Genomic DNA, 21,344 nt, shown 5'->3' on the forward strand with positions numbered 1-21,344 from the left:
TTAAAAACAGTGTTCGGACTGGCGGCAAAGAAGTTCTGAGGATGGTACGCCTGAACGTCACCTTTATGCCCTACTCTATGCAAGGAGTGTGTAGGTGATGTTCAGCATACCTTAAAGTAACGGTTGACTTTGGTAAACTGGCCAGACGGTGGGCTTCACTGCAGGGAATACCATTTGTAATGATTACAGCAACAGTGAATGTAAGGACGCCTTGAGTTCTTTTTCTTTAAAAAATTGTTTAGGCCATTCCCATGGACTCTACAACTCCCACTGAGAGTTTTTCACCAGATTATCACTGCTGGAAAGTTTGGCCGTAACACATACACTTGGAATTGCTAACATGACTATTCTTTACTTCACATTCAAATACATTTTTTTAATAGGTTATTATACAACAAACCCTTAAAGATAAGTACTGTTGACATATCATACATACTTCAAAACAGTTAATCAAAACAGCATTTAAGTTTGAAAGTCATGAAAAAGTTGGGAAATGGTTACTACAGTATTTTTAAAGTATGCCCGCTTTTCGTACAAGACCCTCCAGACACTCATTCATCTCAAACAGCAGTTTTGCCAGATACAATTTAAATAAATAAACAAACTGTTAATTTATTGAATTATTTTTGTTTACCAGTATAGTGTACTGATCAATACTGACTAATCTCAGGTTCAACCCAGGTGAAACACAAAACATTTCAGAAACAAAAAATACAGAAATGTAAGCAATAACAGTAGTTCAGACTAACTATATGAACAAACACATTCTAGTAACCAGCACAGTGCAAAGTACAATCAATCAGAATATAACATACAGTACATATATTACTTGCTAAAGTGGGTTGATGTTCAGTAAATCTTGAGAGAGAAGAGACTTGGAAAACAGTATTTGGCTTGAAAATTAATGTTCTTTTTCAGTTGCATTCTGAATTTGGAATAAGTGTTGAATTTTATAAAGTCAATGGGGAAATCCTGCCAAAGAAAAAGTGCCCAACAGTAGAAAGCATGTGTAATGCTGTGGGGGTTGGTTCTAGGGTAATGAGAGCTGGTGTGGCTTGTGAGTAGTGCCTCAGGTTGTATGAGTTTTTTTTTTTCATTAAGTCTAGCTGCAAGGGGAGTAAATGTGTGGAGATGGAGTAGTTTATAGAACTGGGATCCGAAAAGTAGGTTAGAGCTTTGTTTTGTTGATAGTCATTTGGCTTTTTCTAGAGTGATACACACTCACGGAGAATTTGTAATGAATGATCAGATGCTGTCAGAGATGGTCTGAACTGTAGCAGTATTTTTTCTTGAAGGCAGAAACAAACATTGGGAGACCATATTCAAGTTGAGAAAAGAGAACTTCATCAGTGGTTGCTCTGGTGGTTGGGATAGAAAAGGGGACTTTTTTTGGCTCAGAAGAGGAGGTAGTTTAGTTTGGCTCTCACTTTGTCTATGTGGAAATGGCATTATTTGAAGGTGGAGGTCATTTCTGTGGAATGGTTATAAAGGTCAAATACAGTTAAAGAGTTAGAAGTGGGGAAATTTTCTTTGGAGTTCCAAAAAAAGCATAATTTTGGTCTTTTTTGGATTGAGAAGTAGTTTATGGTTTATGGGCCATTGATGGAACTCATGCAAGTCCTACTGGAGTTGGCATTAAATGTTGGTGAGAGACTGACCTGATCAGTAAATGACCATGACATCAGCACGGAGGATAAGTGGGAAATGGAAGAGGTCACAAGGAAGTTTGTTAATGAATACGGAGAGGAGAAGGGTGGCAAGAATGGATTCTTGTGGAACACTTTTGTAAGTAGGTACAGATTCTGATTGCGAGAATCCTACTTCAACTCTGAAAAGTCCATCAGTGAGGAAGTTTTGAAAACAGGAAATGGCATCTGATCATTTCAATTAGTACAATTTCAGTTAGTTTGTTTTGGAAAAGTAAGTAGTCAGCAAGGTCAAATGCCTTTGTCAGGTCTTTAACTAGGGCACCTGTAAGGAAGCCACCATCAGAGTTTAGCAGGATGTCATCAGTTAGGGACCAAAGTGCTATCATAGTAGTTCATCCAGGACAGAATCCATGTTGGTTGGATGACAGCAGGTAGTATTGCTGGATATAGGAGAGTTGGGTGTAGACTATCTTTTCAAGAAGTTTGCCCAGAATAGAGCAGATGCTCTCTGCAGTGATATATGAACCAGGGGTTTATGTTGTCAGACCCAGGAGGGGTGTCAGTAGAAATATTTTCAAGGAGCAGAGATGACTTTGAGAAGTATGCATTTGAAGTGGGGGGGGTGACCCTATGAATGGTGATGGGGTAGACAGTGCATGATCTGTAGGAGGTGTGGAGCTTATTTATGGGAGCTTGCTAAATTCAATAAAAAAATCTTTTGGGGAAAGTTTTGCTGTACCACATTGAATAATGTTTGTAGACCAGGTATCATGAGGAGGTTTTCTTCCTGTAAGTAGGTCAACTTCTTTTCAAAAGTGTTTGCGGGAATATAACCGAGTAATTCTTGAAGAGTTATTTTGTGCTTTCTGATGGACTTCTTGGCTAGGTTACAGAAATCTATAAAAGATAGTTGCTAGGTGGGGTCCTGTTTCCATTTTTGCCATGCTTCATCCATTAGAGTTAAGAGATAATTTGAGTTCAGTGGACAGCCATTCAGTTTTGGTAGATTTATAAAGCCCGTGGATAAGTGAGAAGAATTTGTCTTGTAACGTGTTACTGAGTAAACATTTTCTCTCTGTTAACAGTCTGCTTCGTTTCAGTTACTCGGAAAAACTTTGTATCTTTTTTCCGAGTAACTGAAATGAAGTAGACTGTTAACAGAGAGAAAATGTTTACTCAGTAACACGTTACAAGGGGTGGTGCAGAGACAGAAAAAAACTCCACTTTTCTACCTAGATTGAAGTTCGACTTTTGTCTAGGAGTAATTAATTACACGACAGACTCGTTTTTATTCACACCTTTCACAGTATAACATACTTCTCGGTTTCTGAATATTGGAAACCATAGCATCGTCCTTTAAAATTCACAGATATTTTTGACTGACGGAGGATTAAGACTAGACATCAGCTGCAGAAAGCAACCTTGAGCTCTACAAAGTCTTCATACGTTCCCCATTATTTTATTTCACAGTCTATCTGCACTGTGTTTCATTCCTACGTACACTATTAGGTCCTGAAACAATACGCAATATAACCTGAAAGGTACAAGAAAAAAAAAAAATGAAACAATACGCAATATAACCTGAAAGGTACAAGAAAAAAAAAAAAAAAAAAAAGGCAGGCTGTGCAATGGGAAGACAAATGTTCATTACAGGAACACGATCCTAAATTCATTTTTCTTGTATTTCTCCGTGATATGCGTACTACTTTATTTAATCACAACGGTAGTGCTATTTTTACCCTCGGATTTATTTAGCCTATCTGCTTCCACAGTTACTGATTTTTCTTCATAAAAATCAGACCCATGTATAACCAAATACATTATTAAACATCCTTCACAAGGACCCCCTATCACTAACAACATAGGCTATATTATAAAGAGACTTTGCACTGTGAAAAATAAGAAAGTGATGATCTTTCTAATCCTCCACTATAATTTTAAAGGACGATGCTATGGTTTCCTATATTCAGAAACCGAGAAGTATGCAATACTGTGAAAGGTGTGAATAAAAACGAGTCTGTCGTGTAAATAATTACTCCTAGACAAAACGTCGTACTTCAATCTAGGTAGAAAAGTGGAGTTTTTTTCTGTCTCTGCACCCCTAACATCCACAAGCTTTCAAAGCAGAGATAAAAATAAACCAGCTAAACTGGTACTTTTTGACAGTTCAGGGATAAAAAATCCAGTTGATCAGAATTACTTTAATGTGCTATTATTACCCATTATAGATAATCTCTCGTTATTACGTACCAGTGAATCCTGAAACAAGGCAAACGTGTACTTCTGCGATGAATAGGAACCTCTTCTAAGCAAGAGTTAATTTGGGAAAATTCAAATAAAACTCAAATTACATGAGCTGTAATCTCTAAATATCCAAGAGCTGTCGTTAGAAATATGCAAACACAAGCAATATATCTAAAACGCAGCCGATATATCGACTCCTTCCAATTTTAACGTCTAAGTAAAACCGTACACAAAAACAACACGAATAATGTTCTGACTTACCTAAATGCAGCTTCGATTTCTATTCAATAAAAGTTGTATTGGTCCCCAGTTCTACGACCTTAACTCATGTGACGCGTCTCTCATAGGAGTGGCACGAGCTCCGATAGGTGCGTGACAACTTTGAGCAGCGCCTTTCCCGGAAGCAAATGTAGAATAAGCAAAAGTCTTCTGACGGCCATCGGAGGTTTCGAACTCGTAATTTAGGAAACCATAAAACAAGGATCCTACAATTTAGGAGGCTGGAGTGCTGTCACTGTGAATTGTGAGATTTAATGAGTCAGTTGCATAGACTGTTACAGCTGAAGTTGTGGAACAGTTCGGATGGGCTAGTTAAGAGGAAGTCATAATATGTTTTGGAAAAGGGCTCGTTTCTTCTACTTTTGCTTACTTTTCTCTGGTTTCTGGTTTGCTTGCTGCGCCTTGGGAACGGCCAGGAGGAATGTGCTGCTGATCATTGGTGAGTTAGGGGTGAACAGGTGTTAATCGTATAATTTAGGTAGCTGTTCATAGGTTCGTAGATTAGTACTAGGCTACTGCCTTTGTGGGCCATTTTGTCGAGCTGTGGTGTTCGGTGCAGAGTGCCCAATGGGAAATTAGTGATCGATAATAAATCCTAGTATATATACTAACATACGCACAAACTCCATGCATGTAGACTGGTTATTTCTGTGTATATAATTCTTAAACGTCTTTGTATGACAGCAGCCCATGAGCTTTCATGTCCTCCAGAATTGCATTAAATACAATATATAAGTGATAAATGATGAGTTGGTATGTGTAAAACATGCTTTTAAAATAACCAGAGGGATGGCATTTTGTATTCTATAGTATGTTGAAAAAAATCATTAAGACTGTAAAGCAGACTGCATGTACACTTGCCCCACACAGCCCAGAACTTTATTAGCAGTGGACATCCTTAAGTGGTAGTTCCTAATTTGGTACATACTGGAAATCCAGAGCATGTAAGGCAGTCTGACATGAGTCTGACTGAAATAACTAAACAAAATGTGAATGTGTGAGGCATTTACTGTAACAGTTGATATGAGAGAAAAACATGTTTTCTTATTACCTTTGCATGTGCACTGCCAGTGCACTTTTTTGTCAGCACCTGCCCTTCACTATTATGTGAATAGTAGAAATGTAAAACTAAAACACCATGCTATTTTTTAATTTAAATATGTTTTTGTATATCATTTTCATTTTTCCACTGAGAAACTAAAACAATAATTCACAGTTGTAACAACATTTTAACTTTTCTGCCATACTTTGGTACAGTGTTCCTGAAGGGGAGGAACCCTGTAGAGGTAAAGTGAGTGAAAATCCCCTGCCTGTTGTAGGAATTACTGTTGACTTGCAGTTCTGACATGTTCCTAACTTTTGACAAAGATCAATGGGGTGGACAGGTATAACAGAATGCTTTGCATGATTGTCCTTCCAAATTTCTGCTGCTGGATTGCATAATAAGCAGTAAACCCTAGGTCATACCTCCATTGTGGCAGTTTCATGTTTGTGTTGTGTACTGCCATTCCTGAAATAAGCAAAAATGGTAGGCTTCCTTGTGGAGTTTATGGTTACCAAAAGCAGAATCTTCCAAGTTAAAGATTTGTAGTAGCTGCTGTTTCAGGTAGATTTAATGTCATTGTTTCAGTAATGAAGGTGTTAACTGCACTGCTAAATTATAGCACTGACAATATCAGTGAGAGGGAGCTGTATGTTTCAGTATGCCAAAGCTTTTATGTGCCATTATTCATATATTGAGCAACAGGCTAAAACAGAAACTTATACTGAACTATATGTGTGTGTGTAATGTATCATTTGGTATCTGTCTGAAACACTTGCAGACTTATTTACTTATTTTTTTGGATGACAAAAAAAATGAAACATAGTCTCAAAAAAAGATCAATAACATAAACTCACACTGCTGTTCGGTTACAATAAAGGCTGTCCTCCACCTGATAAATTCCAAGGAACGAGCGAACCGTATAAATAGTGAAAAAGTTTAATAACTCATAAAACCATTACAACAACCAATAAAACAGATTAAGCGCGCTTTCATCTCATAGCCTGAGACGTCATCAGAATCATCTGTTAATTTAAGAAACTTCCATGTTTAAATAACCTTCCACTCTTTTCCATTGGTTAATTTTGGTGCTCAAAACAATTAAATACATGTTTTACTTATATTGTATTACAGCGTTAGTAAGTGCCTTATTTAAAAATACATATTTAAAAGTACCATATTTAAAAATACCCTGTTTATAACACTTTTATAAGAATGTGGTATAGTAAAAAAACAACACAAATACTAGGTACTGGCAAACCCAGTATCGACAAAATTGCAGCAAGACAGTTATTACTACTGTTGGGTACTATAAAAGGCTGTCCTCCACCAACATATATATGAAGAAACGAACTGACCGATGATATAAGTCCAAAATCTTTATTTTGACATACACAGCCACAAATAGAGATGTTACATCTGGAAGGCTTTCAGCTGCAAGTAGAGCAAAAAATTTCAGAGCTGGTTTTAAGAAATGGAAAAGAGTGGAAGTTTATTTAAACATGGAAGTTTCTTAAATTAACAGATGATTCTGATGAAGTCTCGGGCTATGAGATGAAAGTGCGCTTAATCCGTTTTATTGGTTGTTGTAATGGTTTTATGAGTTATTAAGCTTTTTCACTATTTATACGGTTTGCTCATTCCTTGGAATTTATCAGGTGAAGGACAGCCTTTATTGTAACCGAACAGCAGTGTGAATTTATGTTATTGGTCATTTCTGCAGTTGCTGCACTTTTTTGGGTTATCTCAAAAAAAGATACCAAATGCAAAATTTCCTTCTAAAAAATCTTGTTTTGGCATTCACAGAAATATTAGTGTTACATCCATGGTCTGCCACTCAGTCATTCTACTTTTCTCATTCGTAACCATGAAATGGGTATGGAATGGTGGTAGGATGACCACTATTGTATAGCAGTCTGGTATTTTTTTTTTTCAATTCCTGTCTCTCAAAGAAATCTTTCACTAGATGTAATGCCTCCATGTTGCTAAGAAAATAGAATTTTCTATAAATATCTTAGTTAAGACCATTGTTTGCAGTTTGCCTTTGCAGACTGTCACTTATAGGGCCTTTATGATGGAGCACTCATGCTGAGAGTAATCCAGCATCCTCTTCCAGAAAAGGCAGTGTTGAGTTCTTGCTGCTTGATCTCTGTTGACCTTACTGTCACAATGGTAGTGCATTCCACTTATGGTTTCTGGATCACTGCCCTGGTGCTCTGTTGTTGTGCCAGTGGAGTGGATGTAAAACACTTCTGGTGCTCATTCAGTCAAGGCGTAGATAAAATAACCGAATTAACTGCCTGTGATATCTAGCAACCAACAACTCCGAAGACATGAAATTAGTAGAAGAAGGTGTGCGGCAAATGTACTTGTATAAGAAATTGTATGAGCTACATATATAATTTGCTATTGTGAAACTGACAACTTTCTTGCACCAGAGGTATGTGGGCACTGCAAAAAAAAAAATCAACATAATAGATGTGTTGCCTAGAAAAGGGTCTTTATTTGGTCCACTTTTTTTTGGTTAAAGTGTAAATAAAGCTTTGAGCACTAGAAGGATAAAGTATTGACTGTGATCCAAATATCCAGGGTTTGGTTAATGGCCTTGGTGCTGGGGGAGCTGGTAGGGGTGAGGGAGAGGAGTGATGCCTGTTCCCTTCTTTCATCTTGGAAGGTCAGTTGTGCATGTTAGTGACGCGCGATCTATTACCAAAATTCTTGATGGAGACTGGACATCATAAGAATGTGTTTGCTACAAGGTGGAGTGCCAGGACCTTGTAATTATGCCACTCAAATGGGTGACACCATTTGCAAAGACACAGTCCCTTTAGTGTCTATGGGCAGGGTCAGGGTTAAAATAACTGCCATAACAGAGAACCACCAGTCTGCTGTATGGATAATATCACCACTTTTGGTGCTTGGGCCATAGAGCCTTTATCTGTAGAAGAATAGATTGGTCAGGTGAGTGTTTGACATTCTAATAGAAGGAGAGAGAAATGTTAGCTGTTAATATGGGGACCTGGGTAGAAATACCCAAACAGTCATTTGTCTTCTTGCTTTAGTTCACTTCTTGGTTATTTGACACTTAAGTATATCCTTCACTAGATAATTTGGCAGATCTTCATAAGCAGTTATGATCGAGGTCTTCTTTGATGCTAGTGAAGATTGTTTGTTTATTTAAAGCTACTTACTGTTTATATTTAATACTATTAAAATGCTTTTTAGTCTGTTTTGTCATGGGGTGCTGTTTATAATGTATGCTGAGTCTTTATATACTGACCCTGGATTTTGCCATTCCTGACCCAGATAGGCCCATTTTATCATTTTATTTATTTATTTATTTTTTGCAGGTGGTGCACTTCTTTTTCAAGGTTCTTTAAAATGCTATTACTTCTTTGTCTTCCTGGTTTTCCAAGAGGAACATTTCCTTGATTCATGGATAGATAAACTGTCTCCCCCTGGTGGCTATAGTGCAGCAATCATTGCAAATGTGTTAACTTGGGAAAGAAGGAGGTACAGTTGTGTAAGATGAGCTTACCATAACAGTAGATTTTCAAATGATCACTGCTGCAGTAGCCATAGCTGCATGGGTTGTATCCTGCCAAGGATATAACAGACAGACAGCTTCCAAAGCTTCCATGCACTTTCCTCGCACCCAAACCGTCAAGCGGTTCAAGCTGAGCTGATTAAGACAAGTTTGGGCACAAAGCCTTTCAGAGCTTTCCTGCCAGCAGAGAGGAAGACTGAGTTGTGAAAGGAGAAGGCTAGAAATAACAAAAAAAATAAAATACCACACCCTGGCATGAAAAACACACAAAATACAAGGAAGGACAGAGGGAGCAGCTACTGCAGCAGTGATCTTTCGAACACCCAAGTTCAATTTACGCAACTGTACTATGTTGTTTAAATTGAGCACTGCTGAAGTAGCCTTAGCTGTATGGGTAGATTACCCTGGCTTACAACATTTGGGAGGTGGAATGGGAAGGATCCAGGAGCCCCTAGAGAATGGTCCTAGCAAAGCCTGATCTAGACCTAGAAAAGGAATCCAGCTTATAGTATTTTGTAACAGTATGTGTAGAGGACCAAGTAGCAGCTTCTAAACTCCAAATTTTTCCAAGCAGCCATAGAAGAAGCCAAGGTCCTTGTAGAGTGGCCCATGACCCTGGTTGGAATAGATTTGTCATGGTGAGTATATCAAAAGGTAATAACCTTCTGTTTTGACATTGGTTGTCCCTCCTTCACAAGAAATGAACAATTGATCTGAAATATTTAGTTCTGTGAAGATAGTACTGGAGTTGTCTGTGGACATCCAAAGGGTGGAGTATCCTTTTAACCCTCATTTTTTTTTTAGGTTCAGAAAAGAAAATGGGGGTAGATAGATAATTTGACTTAAAGTAAATGTTGAGGATACTTTAGGTATAAAAGAATTGGTTCTCAAAGAAACCTTGTCCTTGTGGAAAATGAGATAGGGTTTTCTCACCATAAGAGCTTGCAACTCTGATACCCTTTTTGCAGAGGTCAAAGCAATTAATAAAACTGTTTTCCCTGTTAAGAACTTCCAGTCGGACATATTATGTGGTTCAAATAGAGCAAGTGTTTATTTTATTTTATTTTATTTTACATTTGTTAACCGGGCTAGTCTAGCTGGATACATGTCCATTTTCAGTAGAGGCCCGGGGAGAAAAGCTCCACAGATAATTCGATACAAAGAGACATATTAATAAAAAAAAAAAAAAAAAAAAAAATTAAGCACAATAAGAATATACATGTAGTAATAAGTACAACAGAAAACCTAGGGCACTTACGAAAGTTTTACTAGGTAGTAGAAGCAAAATTATAAAAATTGTATTAGCTTAGTAGAAGTGAACATTAAAAAGCTAAAGATTAGCTGTTTTCAAAAATTTGTCAAAGAGAAAGATGTAAAGCAGGAGATATAAAGGAATTAATGTAGTAATACAAGAGAGGGAAAGAGTGAGAAACAGTAGTCAAGTAAGGAGACGAGGTAGGAAGATGGAAGGGAGGGTGGTGGAGAGAAAAGTAGGAGTGAGTCAAAGCATGAGAGGAGAGCAACAGGGCAAGACAAAAGAAATAGTATGTCTGGTATTAATCACTGAATAAAGTTATAGTTGAGTAGGGGAGTGTGGAAGGTTAGTCAGGAGTCCTGCAGGAACAAAGCCAGTGGTTTTGGAAGTACTGCTTGATTTTTTGTTTGAAGAGTGGTAAGGAGGAGGTTAGAGTGATATCAGTGGGTAGCAGATTCCATGTCCTACCTACCGTATTAGTAAACAGGGAGTCACCAGCTAAGTTGTGGGATTTTACAGATTTGGTCATAAGTTTAGAAGAAGATCGAAGGGAGGTAAGATTGTTATAAGGGATTAAAAGTTGAGATAGTATAGGGGTGTTATCTGGTTGGTAAAGTATCTTGTGGGCAATAGTAAGTTGTGAGATCATAAGACAGTTTTGAAGCTCTAGCCAGCCTAGGAGTTTTAGGTTATGACAGTGATGTGTTCTGAAAGGGTTACTGGTGGCAAAGCGTGCAATGCTATTGTAACAAGCTGCTAGTTTATTTAGGTTAGCCTTCTTAAGGTTACTGAAAATAGGTGAGGCGTAAAAGAGAGTGGATATCAGATGGGAGTGGGCGATAGTAGCTCTGGTGGAAGGTGTAAGAAATGGTTTGATACGGTAAAGAGAACCTATTTTTTTGTTAACTGTTTTAATGATGTTATTGATGTGTGGATCAAAAGTGAGATTGTTATCAATGGTTATTCCTAGCAGTTTAGTTGTTGTGTCAGGAGCAATGACAGTAGTGTTATTAGACAAAATGTTGAAGTTTAAAGGGGAGGTTCGACTGGTAGGAGTAAAAAGGAGAAGTTTAGTTTTTTTAGCATTGAGGAGAAGGTAACGTCTAGAAAACCAAGTTTCTACAGTGTTAAAGGTAGTTTGAGTTAGAGAGAGTAGCTCTGAAGAGGTAGATGCTGAACAAATAATAGTGGAGTCGTCAGCATATTGGATGCAGGTAGCCTGAGGGATTACAGTGTTAAGATCGTTTATGTAAAGGGAGAAAAGAAGTGGCCCAAGAATGGAGCCCTGTGGGACTCCAATAGAAACAGGCAGTAAGGAAGACATATGATTATCCCAAAGAACGGCTTGTTGTCTGTTACTTAGATAAGAACTAAACCATTTTATAGCCAGGTTATCAAATGACAGGGATTCAAGGATGTAAATAAGGGAAGAGTGGTTCACCATGTCAAAAGCTTTAGAGAGGTCAATGAAAAGAGCAGAGGAGACAAGGTTAGAGTTACGAAAGTTGTTGATGGTATCAACAAAGGAAAGGAGGGCAGTGGAGGTGCTATGATGGGGTCTAAAGCCATGTTGACAGTTGGCTATAATGTTATGTAAAGAGAGATACTGTACAAGTTGCTGATGTATACATTTTTCCATTATCTTAGCTAGAGGTGAGAGAAGAGCAATGGGTCTAAAGTTAGTGTAGTCAATAGAGTTACCACCTTTATGTAGTGGGATGATATGAGAGACTTTCCATATATCAGGTATGGTTCCCTCTTGGATAGTCCTATTTATGAGAATAGATATAGGATATGCAATCTGTTTAGCAGCCTTTTGAAGAAAGAGAGAAGGGAGTTTGTCAGCAGAGGGGGTGCAGGGTTTCAGTTTGAGAATAAGCTTGTAGATGAAAGAGGTAGAGATGGGCTGCAGAGTGAAATTGTGGGGGAAGTCAAGTTTATTTGGAGGGTAAAAGTTATTGGTGTTAAGTTGTCTAGCAAGAGATTGAATGGTTTCTATGAAAAAGGAGTTAAAAGCATTTGCAGTATGGTTAGGGGTATCTGGGTCAGCGTTTAGAGGGGAGGGAGTTTTAGCTGTTCCAGGTGAAAGTAGTTTGTTGATTGAAGACCAGAATTGTTTGGGATTATTTAAATGGTTTTGTTGTAGATCAAAGTAGTAGTTCTTTTTGTCAGAGATTATAGCTTCTTTTGTGAGGTTTCTAAGTTGGCAAAAATGAAGGAAATCAGAGCTGATTCTGTGGTGTCTCCATTTAGCCCAAACTTTATTCTTAGAATGAATTAATTTCATTGTTTCCTTTGAGAGCCATGGGGCTATATTAAATTTCATTCTAATAGAACGTTCAGGGGCATGTTTATTCAAAATGGAAAGGAAGGTCGAGTTAAAGAGTGATACTGCTTCATTAAGAGGAAGAGATTTCAAGAGGTTCCAGTTGCATGTTTTGAGTTCATTTTGAAATAGGTCAGTTTGAAAGTGTTTGGTAGAGCGTATTGTTTTAGTGATGGGGAGGTTTTGATAGTCAGTCTTTTCTCTAGAGATAAAGGTAAGGCAGTGGTCACTGAGGTCATCTGGCATAGTTCCTACTTTATATGAGACATTGGCTTTGTTTATCAGTATCCAGTCTAAGATACTCTGTTTCTTACTTGGTTTATTAAGCCTTGTTGTAGTGGTAATGGATTGAGTAAAACCGTGTAGGTTTATATGATAGGAGGGATTTTCATTATTAATATTATTCCAGTCTATATTAAAGTCACCCAGAATAATAGTTTCTTGTGGGTAGTTAGTGGAAACCCAACAGAGAAAGTCTTCTAAGATAGGAATATTGTTGCCTGGTGATATATACATGCATATGATGTAAAGGGCTTTTTGAGCATTTAATTGCAGTTTAGCAATGATTGCTTCTGCTCTAACATCCTGTGTTGGACAGGTTGGGAGGGTGGAGATGCTAAGATGATTCTTGAAAAGAATTGCTACTCCACCACCTTTACGTTTAGAACGATCAAGCCTATGTAGATTATAGCCTTGGGGTATGATCTCAGTGTTTTTGGTGGCTGGCTTTAGCCAAGTCTCTGAGAGGCACAATATGTCAAAGGGGTGAGTGTCTAAGAAGGCATGTAAGTAGGGTACTTTGTTATTTACACTTCGTATATTTAGATGTCCTATGAGTAGGGTGTTATTGGGGTTTGGCCTAGATACTTTTGGGGAGGAATAAGTAGGGCCAGGGTTGGGGTGAATGTCACCATCTTGTAGGGTAGGAGTATTAGGTTTTGATAAGAAGTTGCTTTTAAGAAGGGTTAGTTGTTTAATTTTTTTATTTGAGGGTAAGGCATAGGTAAGGTGAGAGTGCCTATGGAATTGGGGAAGGTGATAGCTGGGGGTGGAGGTAGAATTTAAGAAAGTGGTAAGAGACGTGTGGATAATAGATGTATGTTTATATATGTAGTTTGGATGGTTTTTAAGTGGGTGTTCGAAGAAGGTAAGAAAGTAAGAAGAATAAAGGGTGGTAGACAATAGTGCTAAGAATATCAACATGGTGGGTAAGTATGGAGACATATGTGAGTTAAGGAAGTTATATAGTAATAGTAGAAATAAAGGGAAGGATAGGTGGAATAAATAGTGTAAGGCAAGAAGGTGTGAGTTTAGTAGGCGTGTGAATGGAGAATATAAAGGGGTGGAGAAGGTGGAGAGAGTGGAAGTTAAAGGGAGGTGTTTTAATGAAGGAAAAGGAGAGAAGTTAGTAATAAGAGATGAGTATGGTTTAGTAATAGAGGAAGGAGGGAAGAGGAAGGAGTGTATGTAGAGGGGAGGGGCTTGGCTTTTAGCGGGAAATAGTAGGATAGGTTGTAAGGGTGAAGGGTGTGTCTAGTGAAGTATAAGGTTAGGACCCCTGGGGGTGGGTGGGATTTGGGGGAAGGGAGGGGAGCGGAGTGAGCCCGCAGGGCGAACGGAGCGGGATACACAAAGTCCAGAGAGGAAGGAAAAAGTAACAGAAAGGCTAGCAGATAGGAGGTTTGAGATTGGTAGCGTAGGGGGGAGAGGGTCACAGGGCACTACAAAGGAGGTGAGGGATGGGAGAGAGAAGGGTGAAGAATAGGAAGAATAAGGTAGGGAAATAAACCAGTACTAAAAGTCTACATGTGGACAGAGTGACGCCTAGTGGGCATAGGGCAGAGATACAGAGGAGTCACAAAGGTTCTGGGGCAGAAAAAGCGTATACTACTGGGAGGGGAGTACAGGCTAAGTGTTAGTTTCTCTAACACAAAACTAAGATCCCAAGGATGGGCCACAGGTTTACTTGGTATGCAAAACCCCTTCCAAGAACATTTTGACATATGACTGCTTTGAAACAAGAGGATCTGTGGCAGACATGCTGAAATGATTGCAAAATGAATCTTGACAGAGTAATAAGACAAGGCCATAAGATAGTAACTCACACGTATTGTAAAACCAGAGAACAACTAGCCTTGAATGGGTGCCGTTTATGTTGTTGGCACCAACTATAAAACTTTTTCCATTTGCTAATATATGATTGTCTAGTAATAGGTTTTCTTGTCTCTATTGGTAACAGCTGCATGTCCCCAGAAAACAGATGCCTAAAAGTAATCAAGACCTTATCATTCAGACTGTCACTTGACAATGATTATTTATTTATTTTATTTATTTACATTTGTTTACTGGGAAATTCCAACTGGACACAGGTCCTTTTTCAGTGGAGGCCCAGGGAGAAAAGCTCCACAGAACAATAAGTGAGCAGCAGAGTACATGAAGAACAATTGAATATACATACAATATCAAATACATACTGCAGCAAACACTTTACATTGATGACTGCTGAAGTAGCCTTAGCTGTATGGGTAGATTGATGCTGGGTTGTATCAAACATCCATGATTTTATGTGAGTACATCCATTCTGTGAGGAAGCTTATATTTATTTATTTTTATTTATTTATTTAAATTTGTTGACCGGGAGTGTCCGACTGGACGTAAGTCCATTTTCAGTGGAGGCCCGGGGAGAAAAGGTCCACAGTTAAAATAAACAGACAGTATATACATTAGATTACATAGTGAATAATAATTTACATAGCAATTACTTACAACATATTTCCAGATGAAGAACATAGTACATCAGTAGACAACTAGAATCTTTATCTGTGAAGTGCATACCAGACATTAACAAATGTTACAAGAAGGAGCAGTTTGTGCTGTATAATAAGTACTGGCTTATGAGCATCTGAGCTTGCTATAATCAAGGTAGTTAGTGGAGTGGAAAGAAAGGTAGTGGTTGGATGGGGTGGATGATATTAGAGTGGGAGTTGCAAGGGCATAGCCAGCATGTTTTAGTTGTGCTTTTAGTAAAGTTTTGAAGTGGGTGCATGATGGTATGGAGGTAATTGTGGGTGGGAGTGAGTTCCATAATTTGGCTATGGCGCAAGAGAATAGTGCTTCACCAGCAGAGTTATTGGCCTTAGTGATCTGCAAGTGATTTTTGCTGCTGGATCTTAGTGGTCTGGTGGTGCGATAGGGATGGAGTAGATTCTGGAGGGATGGGACATTTAGTGGATGGTTTACTAGTTTGTGGGCGAGTGAGAGTTGATACCACTGAAGGAGGTGAGGGAGTTCAAGCCAGCCCAGTTCAGCAAGTGAGAGACCGTGGCGACTACGGTAGGATGCCCCTGTGGCGAATTTGGCGATTTTGTTGTAGCAGGTCTCTAGCTTGTTTAGATCACATTGCCTTAGGTTGGTATGTATTGGAGAGGCATAAAGTAGGGTGGAGATAAGGTGGGAATTTGCTATTGAAATCTTTGCTGCTTTGGTGCAAAATTGCTTATTTCTGTATAACGCTCCTAGTTTTTTGTGGACTTTTTTTATAGTCATGGATATGTGAATGTCAAATTTTAGTTTGTCTATTTCCACTCCTAGCAGTTTGGTGTGTTCAGTTGGGTATATAGTGGTGTTGTCTTTTGCCGTAATGTTAAAGTGAGAGTTGTTTTGAGTATGTTTGGTGGGTCGGAAGATGAGTAGTTTAGTTTTGTTTGGGTTGAGTATTAATCGGGCATTGGATAACCATGTTTCAACAGAGGAAAAGGCTTCCTGTGTGACTTTTTGCAGTTTTGGTAGGGACTGGGCTGAGCAGATGATGGTCGAGTCATCTGCGTATTGTATGAGTGTGCCATGTTTGGTGGCAGAGGCTGGATTATTGGTGTAAACAGAGAAGAGTAGGGGTCCAAGGATGGATCCTTATAGTAATTGCCCAGCCATCTCCAAAACAAGGGAGAACCATGGTTGCCCTGGCCAGAAGGGAGTCACCACAATGATCTTGGAAGATTCCTTCTAAATCTTCAGAAGTACCCTGGATTTTAGTGGAAAGGCATACAGGAACATTCTTGTCCAAAGAAAAGGTATCTGTCTTCCAGGACTCCATGCAAAAGGCTTGGAACAGAATTTTGCTAACTGATTGATTGTTCAGAGAGAAGGCAAAGAGGTCAGCTGGAGGAACTCCCCACAGATAGATCAAATCTTTGAATAGCCCCGGATCTAGTTTCCATTCATGAGGCTCTGCCCTGGTCTTGTTGAGTTTGTCTGCCACGTTGTTTTACTCTGATGAAATGTGGGGTGCCTGTAGAGTTAGATTGTGCTGAGAAACTATATCCCAAACTAATGTGGCTAGTCTGCAAAGGGGTAGGACCTGGTTCCCCTTCACTTGTTGATGTGCCACTTCATTGTGGTATTGTCTGTAACCACGAAGAGGTCCCGGAGTGCCACTTCATTGTGGTATTGTCTGTAACCACGAAGAGGTCCCGGAGTGCCACTTCATTGTGGTATTGTCTGTAACCACGAAGAGGTCCCGGAGTGCCACTTCATTGTGGTATTGTCTGTAACCACGAAGAGGTCCCGGAGTGCCACTTCATTGTGGTATTGTCTGTAACCATGAAGAGGTCCTGGAGTGCCACTTCATTGTGGTATTGTCTGTAACCACGAAGAGGTCCCGGAGACCAAAGATGGTTCAGAGAACTGAGTGCCTTGATCGGGACAAGCATCTCCTTGATATTTATGTGCTTGCATCGGTCCTAGGTGTCCCACAACCCCTGTACTTTTATCTCTCCTGAAACTGCTCTCCAAGCAAAGCCTGAGAAATCTGTGGTGGCTGACTGTTTCAGACCAGGGAGGGAGAATTGGAGACCTTAATTTAAGGGTATCTGTGTTCTTCACCAAATGATTTCTCTTCTGACAAATGCCAGAACTGGGATCTGAAAAGACAAAAGCTGTTGATGCTGGGACAAAAGAGATTTCAGATACCACTACATCTTTCTCTTGTGAAGTCTTGCCAGGGATATCATGAGAATTATAGATGTCATGAGATTTAAAATCCTGAGGTATTCCCTCGCAGTGACTGAAGTCTGACTGGAAAAACTTTTAAACTGGTTTAAATAAAGAACTTTTTTTTTTCTTGTGGAAGAAAAGCTCTTTGAACTGAGGTGTCTTGTTGACATCCCAGGAACACAATCCTGTGTGTGGGAATCAAGAAAGGCTTTTGAATGTTCTCTTAGAATCCCAGCTTATGCAGGAGATCTGTCACCCAAGAAAGCTTCCTGACATTTTGAAAAAGACACTACAAAGATAAACAAGTCATCTAAATACAGAAAAATGTGGATAGCCTGTAGCTTGCAATGATCTATAACTAGAGCTGGACACTTTGTGAGCACTCTTGGTGCAGTGGCTAGCTCCAAGTGTAAGGCAGAAAACTGATAATATGATGCAAACACACACAACCTTAAGAAATGCCTGAAGTCTATGATGAATAGAAATGTGATAAGCATCTTTTAATTCTAGTCTTACCAGAAAACTTGAAAGAGGAAGAAGAGGCAACATGTTGTGAAGTGACATCATTTTGTATTTGGGTACTATCACAAACCGGTTTAGGAAAGAAAGATCCAGAACTGGTCTCCAAGCTTATTCTTTCTTTGGGACTAGGAACATCCTTTAATGAAGCCCCTTCCCCACCTAGGAAGGAGGAACTGGTTCTGTCCTCCCTTGGGACAGCATGTGAGGAAGAATAGGGGGAAACAAAACAGTCTGATCTGCAAGACGGGTAATGACCCCCTGGAAAGGAGGAATTTGCTCCCACTGCTATCTGTAACCTTGATGAATGATTTTCAGAACACATTTGTCTTAATCACTATGTTGCCAGAGAGAAAATGGAGATTCAAAATTTCTGGAAGAGAATTAGGGCCAGAGTGTTTGTAAGTCACAAGGTCTCTTGAATAGTCATTCAGACTTGTTGGAGTGCCCTTTGGTTTTGGGAGGTTTGAGACTTCTTTTTCGAACCTACTTGCCACTTCTTAAACATCTGTTTACATGAATTCTGCTGAGACTGTTTGTTTTGCCGAAACTGGATGAGGAGAAAGAAAATCCCTTAGACAAATAGGAAAAGGAGGGTAGAAAAGATTCCCTGAATCAGCTTGCTCCTTTCATCAGACTTTTTGATCACGTCTGTAGCAGAGGGCCCAAACATTAAATTTCTGTCCAAGGGAAAATTTTAAATCTCATTTTTTCACATCCCCTGGAAAGTTCTAAGAATGCAGCTAAGCAAGCCTGCTTAAAACCGTACCAGTGGCCATAGCCTTGGATGAAATATCAGTCATGCACACACTGCAGGCAATGAGTAGTGACCAGTGTAGTTGAAGAAACTTCAGTTATTTAAAGCAGACTTTTCTTCACAAGAAGAAACTGTAGATAAAATATTCCTCACACTTTCACAGTATGTCAGAATAAACATTAACATATGAGCCTGACAGTTTAAGCTTCTGGAGTTCAATGCTGTAGAAGTATACACTTTTTTCTCATACCTATAATTCATTTTCCCATCCTCATTAGAAAGAGTAGGATTGAAATTAGTGCTGCAGAGGAGTCGACTAAGGCTATAGCTGCTAGGTTAAATTTGGGACTAGGAATTCCTCAGTTTTTTTAAATTTGTATATACTATCTGCCTTAGAGACATCTGGCTATCAGGAAAATTGTAGACAGACACACATTCTCTAAAGCAGAGAGGACAGGAAGAATGGGAGAAGGTTCTGGAAAATCCTATAACAATTCCTAGAATTTTTTGAAGGACTGAGAAACTCCTGTATTCTCCCACTGAAAACACTGGGATATTCTAGCAATAGTCTGGGAGAAAGAGAAACCACGCAGGGAGAATCAGAAAGAGAGCTCTCCGAATTTGAATCTGAAATCTGAGGACAAAACCCTGAATCTGTCACTGCATCTTCGTGTTCAGATTCTGAATCTTGAATCGCTTCAGGAAAGGCGACATCCCTCTTTCTTTTACTGGAAACTACTCTACAGGAAGGATTAATAGTCTGAATCAAACCCCGGGCTGGTCCCAGTAAACCACTCCTATCCAAAGAAATTTGTGAAGAAATAGATACCTGCTTGGTTTTCTGTTTTTCTTTTAACAGTAAATGAGGCCAACCATGTTACTAATGGCAGCCACTGCTTCTCAAGGATGAACACAGCATTCTGACAATACAGGGAAATGTTCCCTGTTCACTGTCCCAGGATTGACCAGAGTGGTTCTGGTCTGAGGTACAACAAATGGCCACAGCAGAGTCATTTACCTGCAGCTGAGTCAAATTAGTAGACTGCTGTGGTTGCAAAGGCTGTTTGCTTAACTTTGTTCATTGCTGAAAGAAGAACAGACTGTGGGAGTGACAGTTTGTTCCATGGTCAAGCTGAAAAAGGTTCCTGTATCCTGGGGAAAACCAAGCAACAATGCCAGTAAAACTACCAGTCCACAAAAGTTGCACACTTATTTATTTATTTGATGGAAAAGACATGGTAGAAAGCACTTGCAAAACACTATGGCAGCCCCGCAACCTTAAAATAAACTTTTCTCTGTGGAGAAATTATGTTTATCAGTTACATAACCACTACTCTTGAACTGACAGAAGTGATGCGTGCTCAGTTTAAACGTATGTTACAGTTTCAAGGCAATCCGTTAAAACCCAACACTCCTAGCTTTAAATAACTTTCCTGATGATGAAAGTAATTTAAAAAAAAAAAGGAAATTTTTCCCCCAAAGGGAACTTATCTGCCCAGCTAAGGATAGTACAATCCGACTTTCAATCCACAAAGCCTTAGAGGAGCATACTGTTTGGCAGCAGCAAAGTTCTGAAGGGCTTCACACCCAAACCTGTCTTTTAGTCAGCTGAGCTCAAGCCACTTGACAGTTTTGGGTGCATGGAAGGTCCCCCGAAGCTTTACAAGATGGATGGCTGTTCTATCCATGGCAGGATATAATCCACATAGCTAACTGAAGCTTTAGAAGCTGGATGGCTGTTCTATCCATGGCAGGATATAATCCACATAGCTAACTGAAGCTTTAGAAGCTGGATGGCTGTTCTATCCGTGGCAGGATATAATCCACATAGCTAACTGAAGCTTTAGAAGCTGGATGGCTGTTCTATCCGTGGCAGGATATAATCCACATAGCTAACTGAAGCTTTAGAAGCTGGATGGCTGTTCTATCCATGGCAGGATATAATTCACATAGCTAACTGAAGCTTTAGAAGCTGGATGGCTGTTCTATCCATGGCAGGATATAATCCACATAGCTAACTGAAGCTTTAGAAGCTGGATGGCTGTTCTATCCGTGGCAGGATATAATCCACATAGCTAACTGAAGCTTTAGAAGCTGGATGGCTGTTCTATCCGTGGCAGGATATAATCCACATGGCTAACTGAAGCTTTAGAAGCTGGATGGCTGTTCTATCCGTGGCAGGATATAATCCACATAGCTAACTGAAGCTTTAGAAGCTGGATGGCTGTTCTATCCGTGGCAGGATGTAGTCCACATAGCTAAGACTACTGCGGCAGTGATCAATATGAAGTACACCTTTTGCTTCTTCATTTGTGCTCTGTAAGCTACAGAGTCCCACACTTTTTTGTACTTATTTTAATTTTAGTTGTAAGTATCTGTGTTATGCACAAATATGAGTCATCAGTCTGCTGTGGTTAATAATTCACAGATGTTAAGACCTTAGAAGCGGTAAAACATTAGTACAGTAGTTTTAAAAATTTGATGTGTCTGTCTGTTTTAATTACTCCAAAACAATTACTTTTTGGCTAATATATTTCAGAAACATTTCACATCTGTATAGAGATTATAATGCATCTTTCTATAGGTACTACATACATTTAGAGAATGTTAGGAACATACCCATGCAGTCAGTAGAGTGTGTGTGTGTGTGTGTGTGTGTGTGTGTGTGTGTGTTAGAATGTTGTCCTTGGTGTTTTGCAATATAATCCTTAACTGAAATTATGTATTTGCCACT

General features: G+C 39.2%; 2 protein-coding genes across 5 annotated transcripts in view; one reads left to right on the top strand and one right to left on the bottom strand.

The window, feature by feature from the left end:
* SLC26A11 (solute carrier family 26 member 11) overlaps positions 1-4,238 on the bottom strand; it is a 1,037,522-nt gene extending 1,033,284 nt beyond the window's left edge. Inside the window, exon 1 of one of the 3 annotated variants that reach the window (XM_044068078.1) lies at positions 4,155-4,238. The gene's annotated coding sequence lies outside the window, so the exon portion shown is untranslated. The other 2 variants (XM_044068080.1, XM_044068079.1) reach the window with 2 other exon arrangements.
* Positions 4,239-4,323: 85 nt separating this feature from the next.
* Positions 4,324-21,344, top strand: part of SGSH (N-sulfoglucosamine sulfohydrolase) — a 326,328-nt gene continuing 309,307 nt past the window's right edge. The window contains exon 1 of one of the 2 annotated variants that reach the window (XM_044068081.1): positions 4,324-4,611. In XM_044068081.1, coding sequence (XP_043924016.1) covers positions 4,503-4,611 — 109 coding nt within the window. In that variant the 5' untranslated portion in view covers positions 4,324-4,502. The remainder of the gene's footprint in view (positions 4,612-21,344) is intronic. The other variant, XM_044068082.1, reaches the window with a different exon arrangement.

Source organism: Protopterus annectens, chromosome 4.part0, assembly GCF_019279795.1.
Source record: "Protopterus annectens isolate FY-2018-M chromosome 4.part0, PAN1.0, whole genome shotgun sequence".
Taxonomy (NCBI): Eukaryota; Metazoa; Chordata; order Ceratodontiformes; family Protopteridae; genus Protopterus; species Protopterus annectens.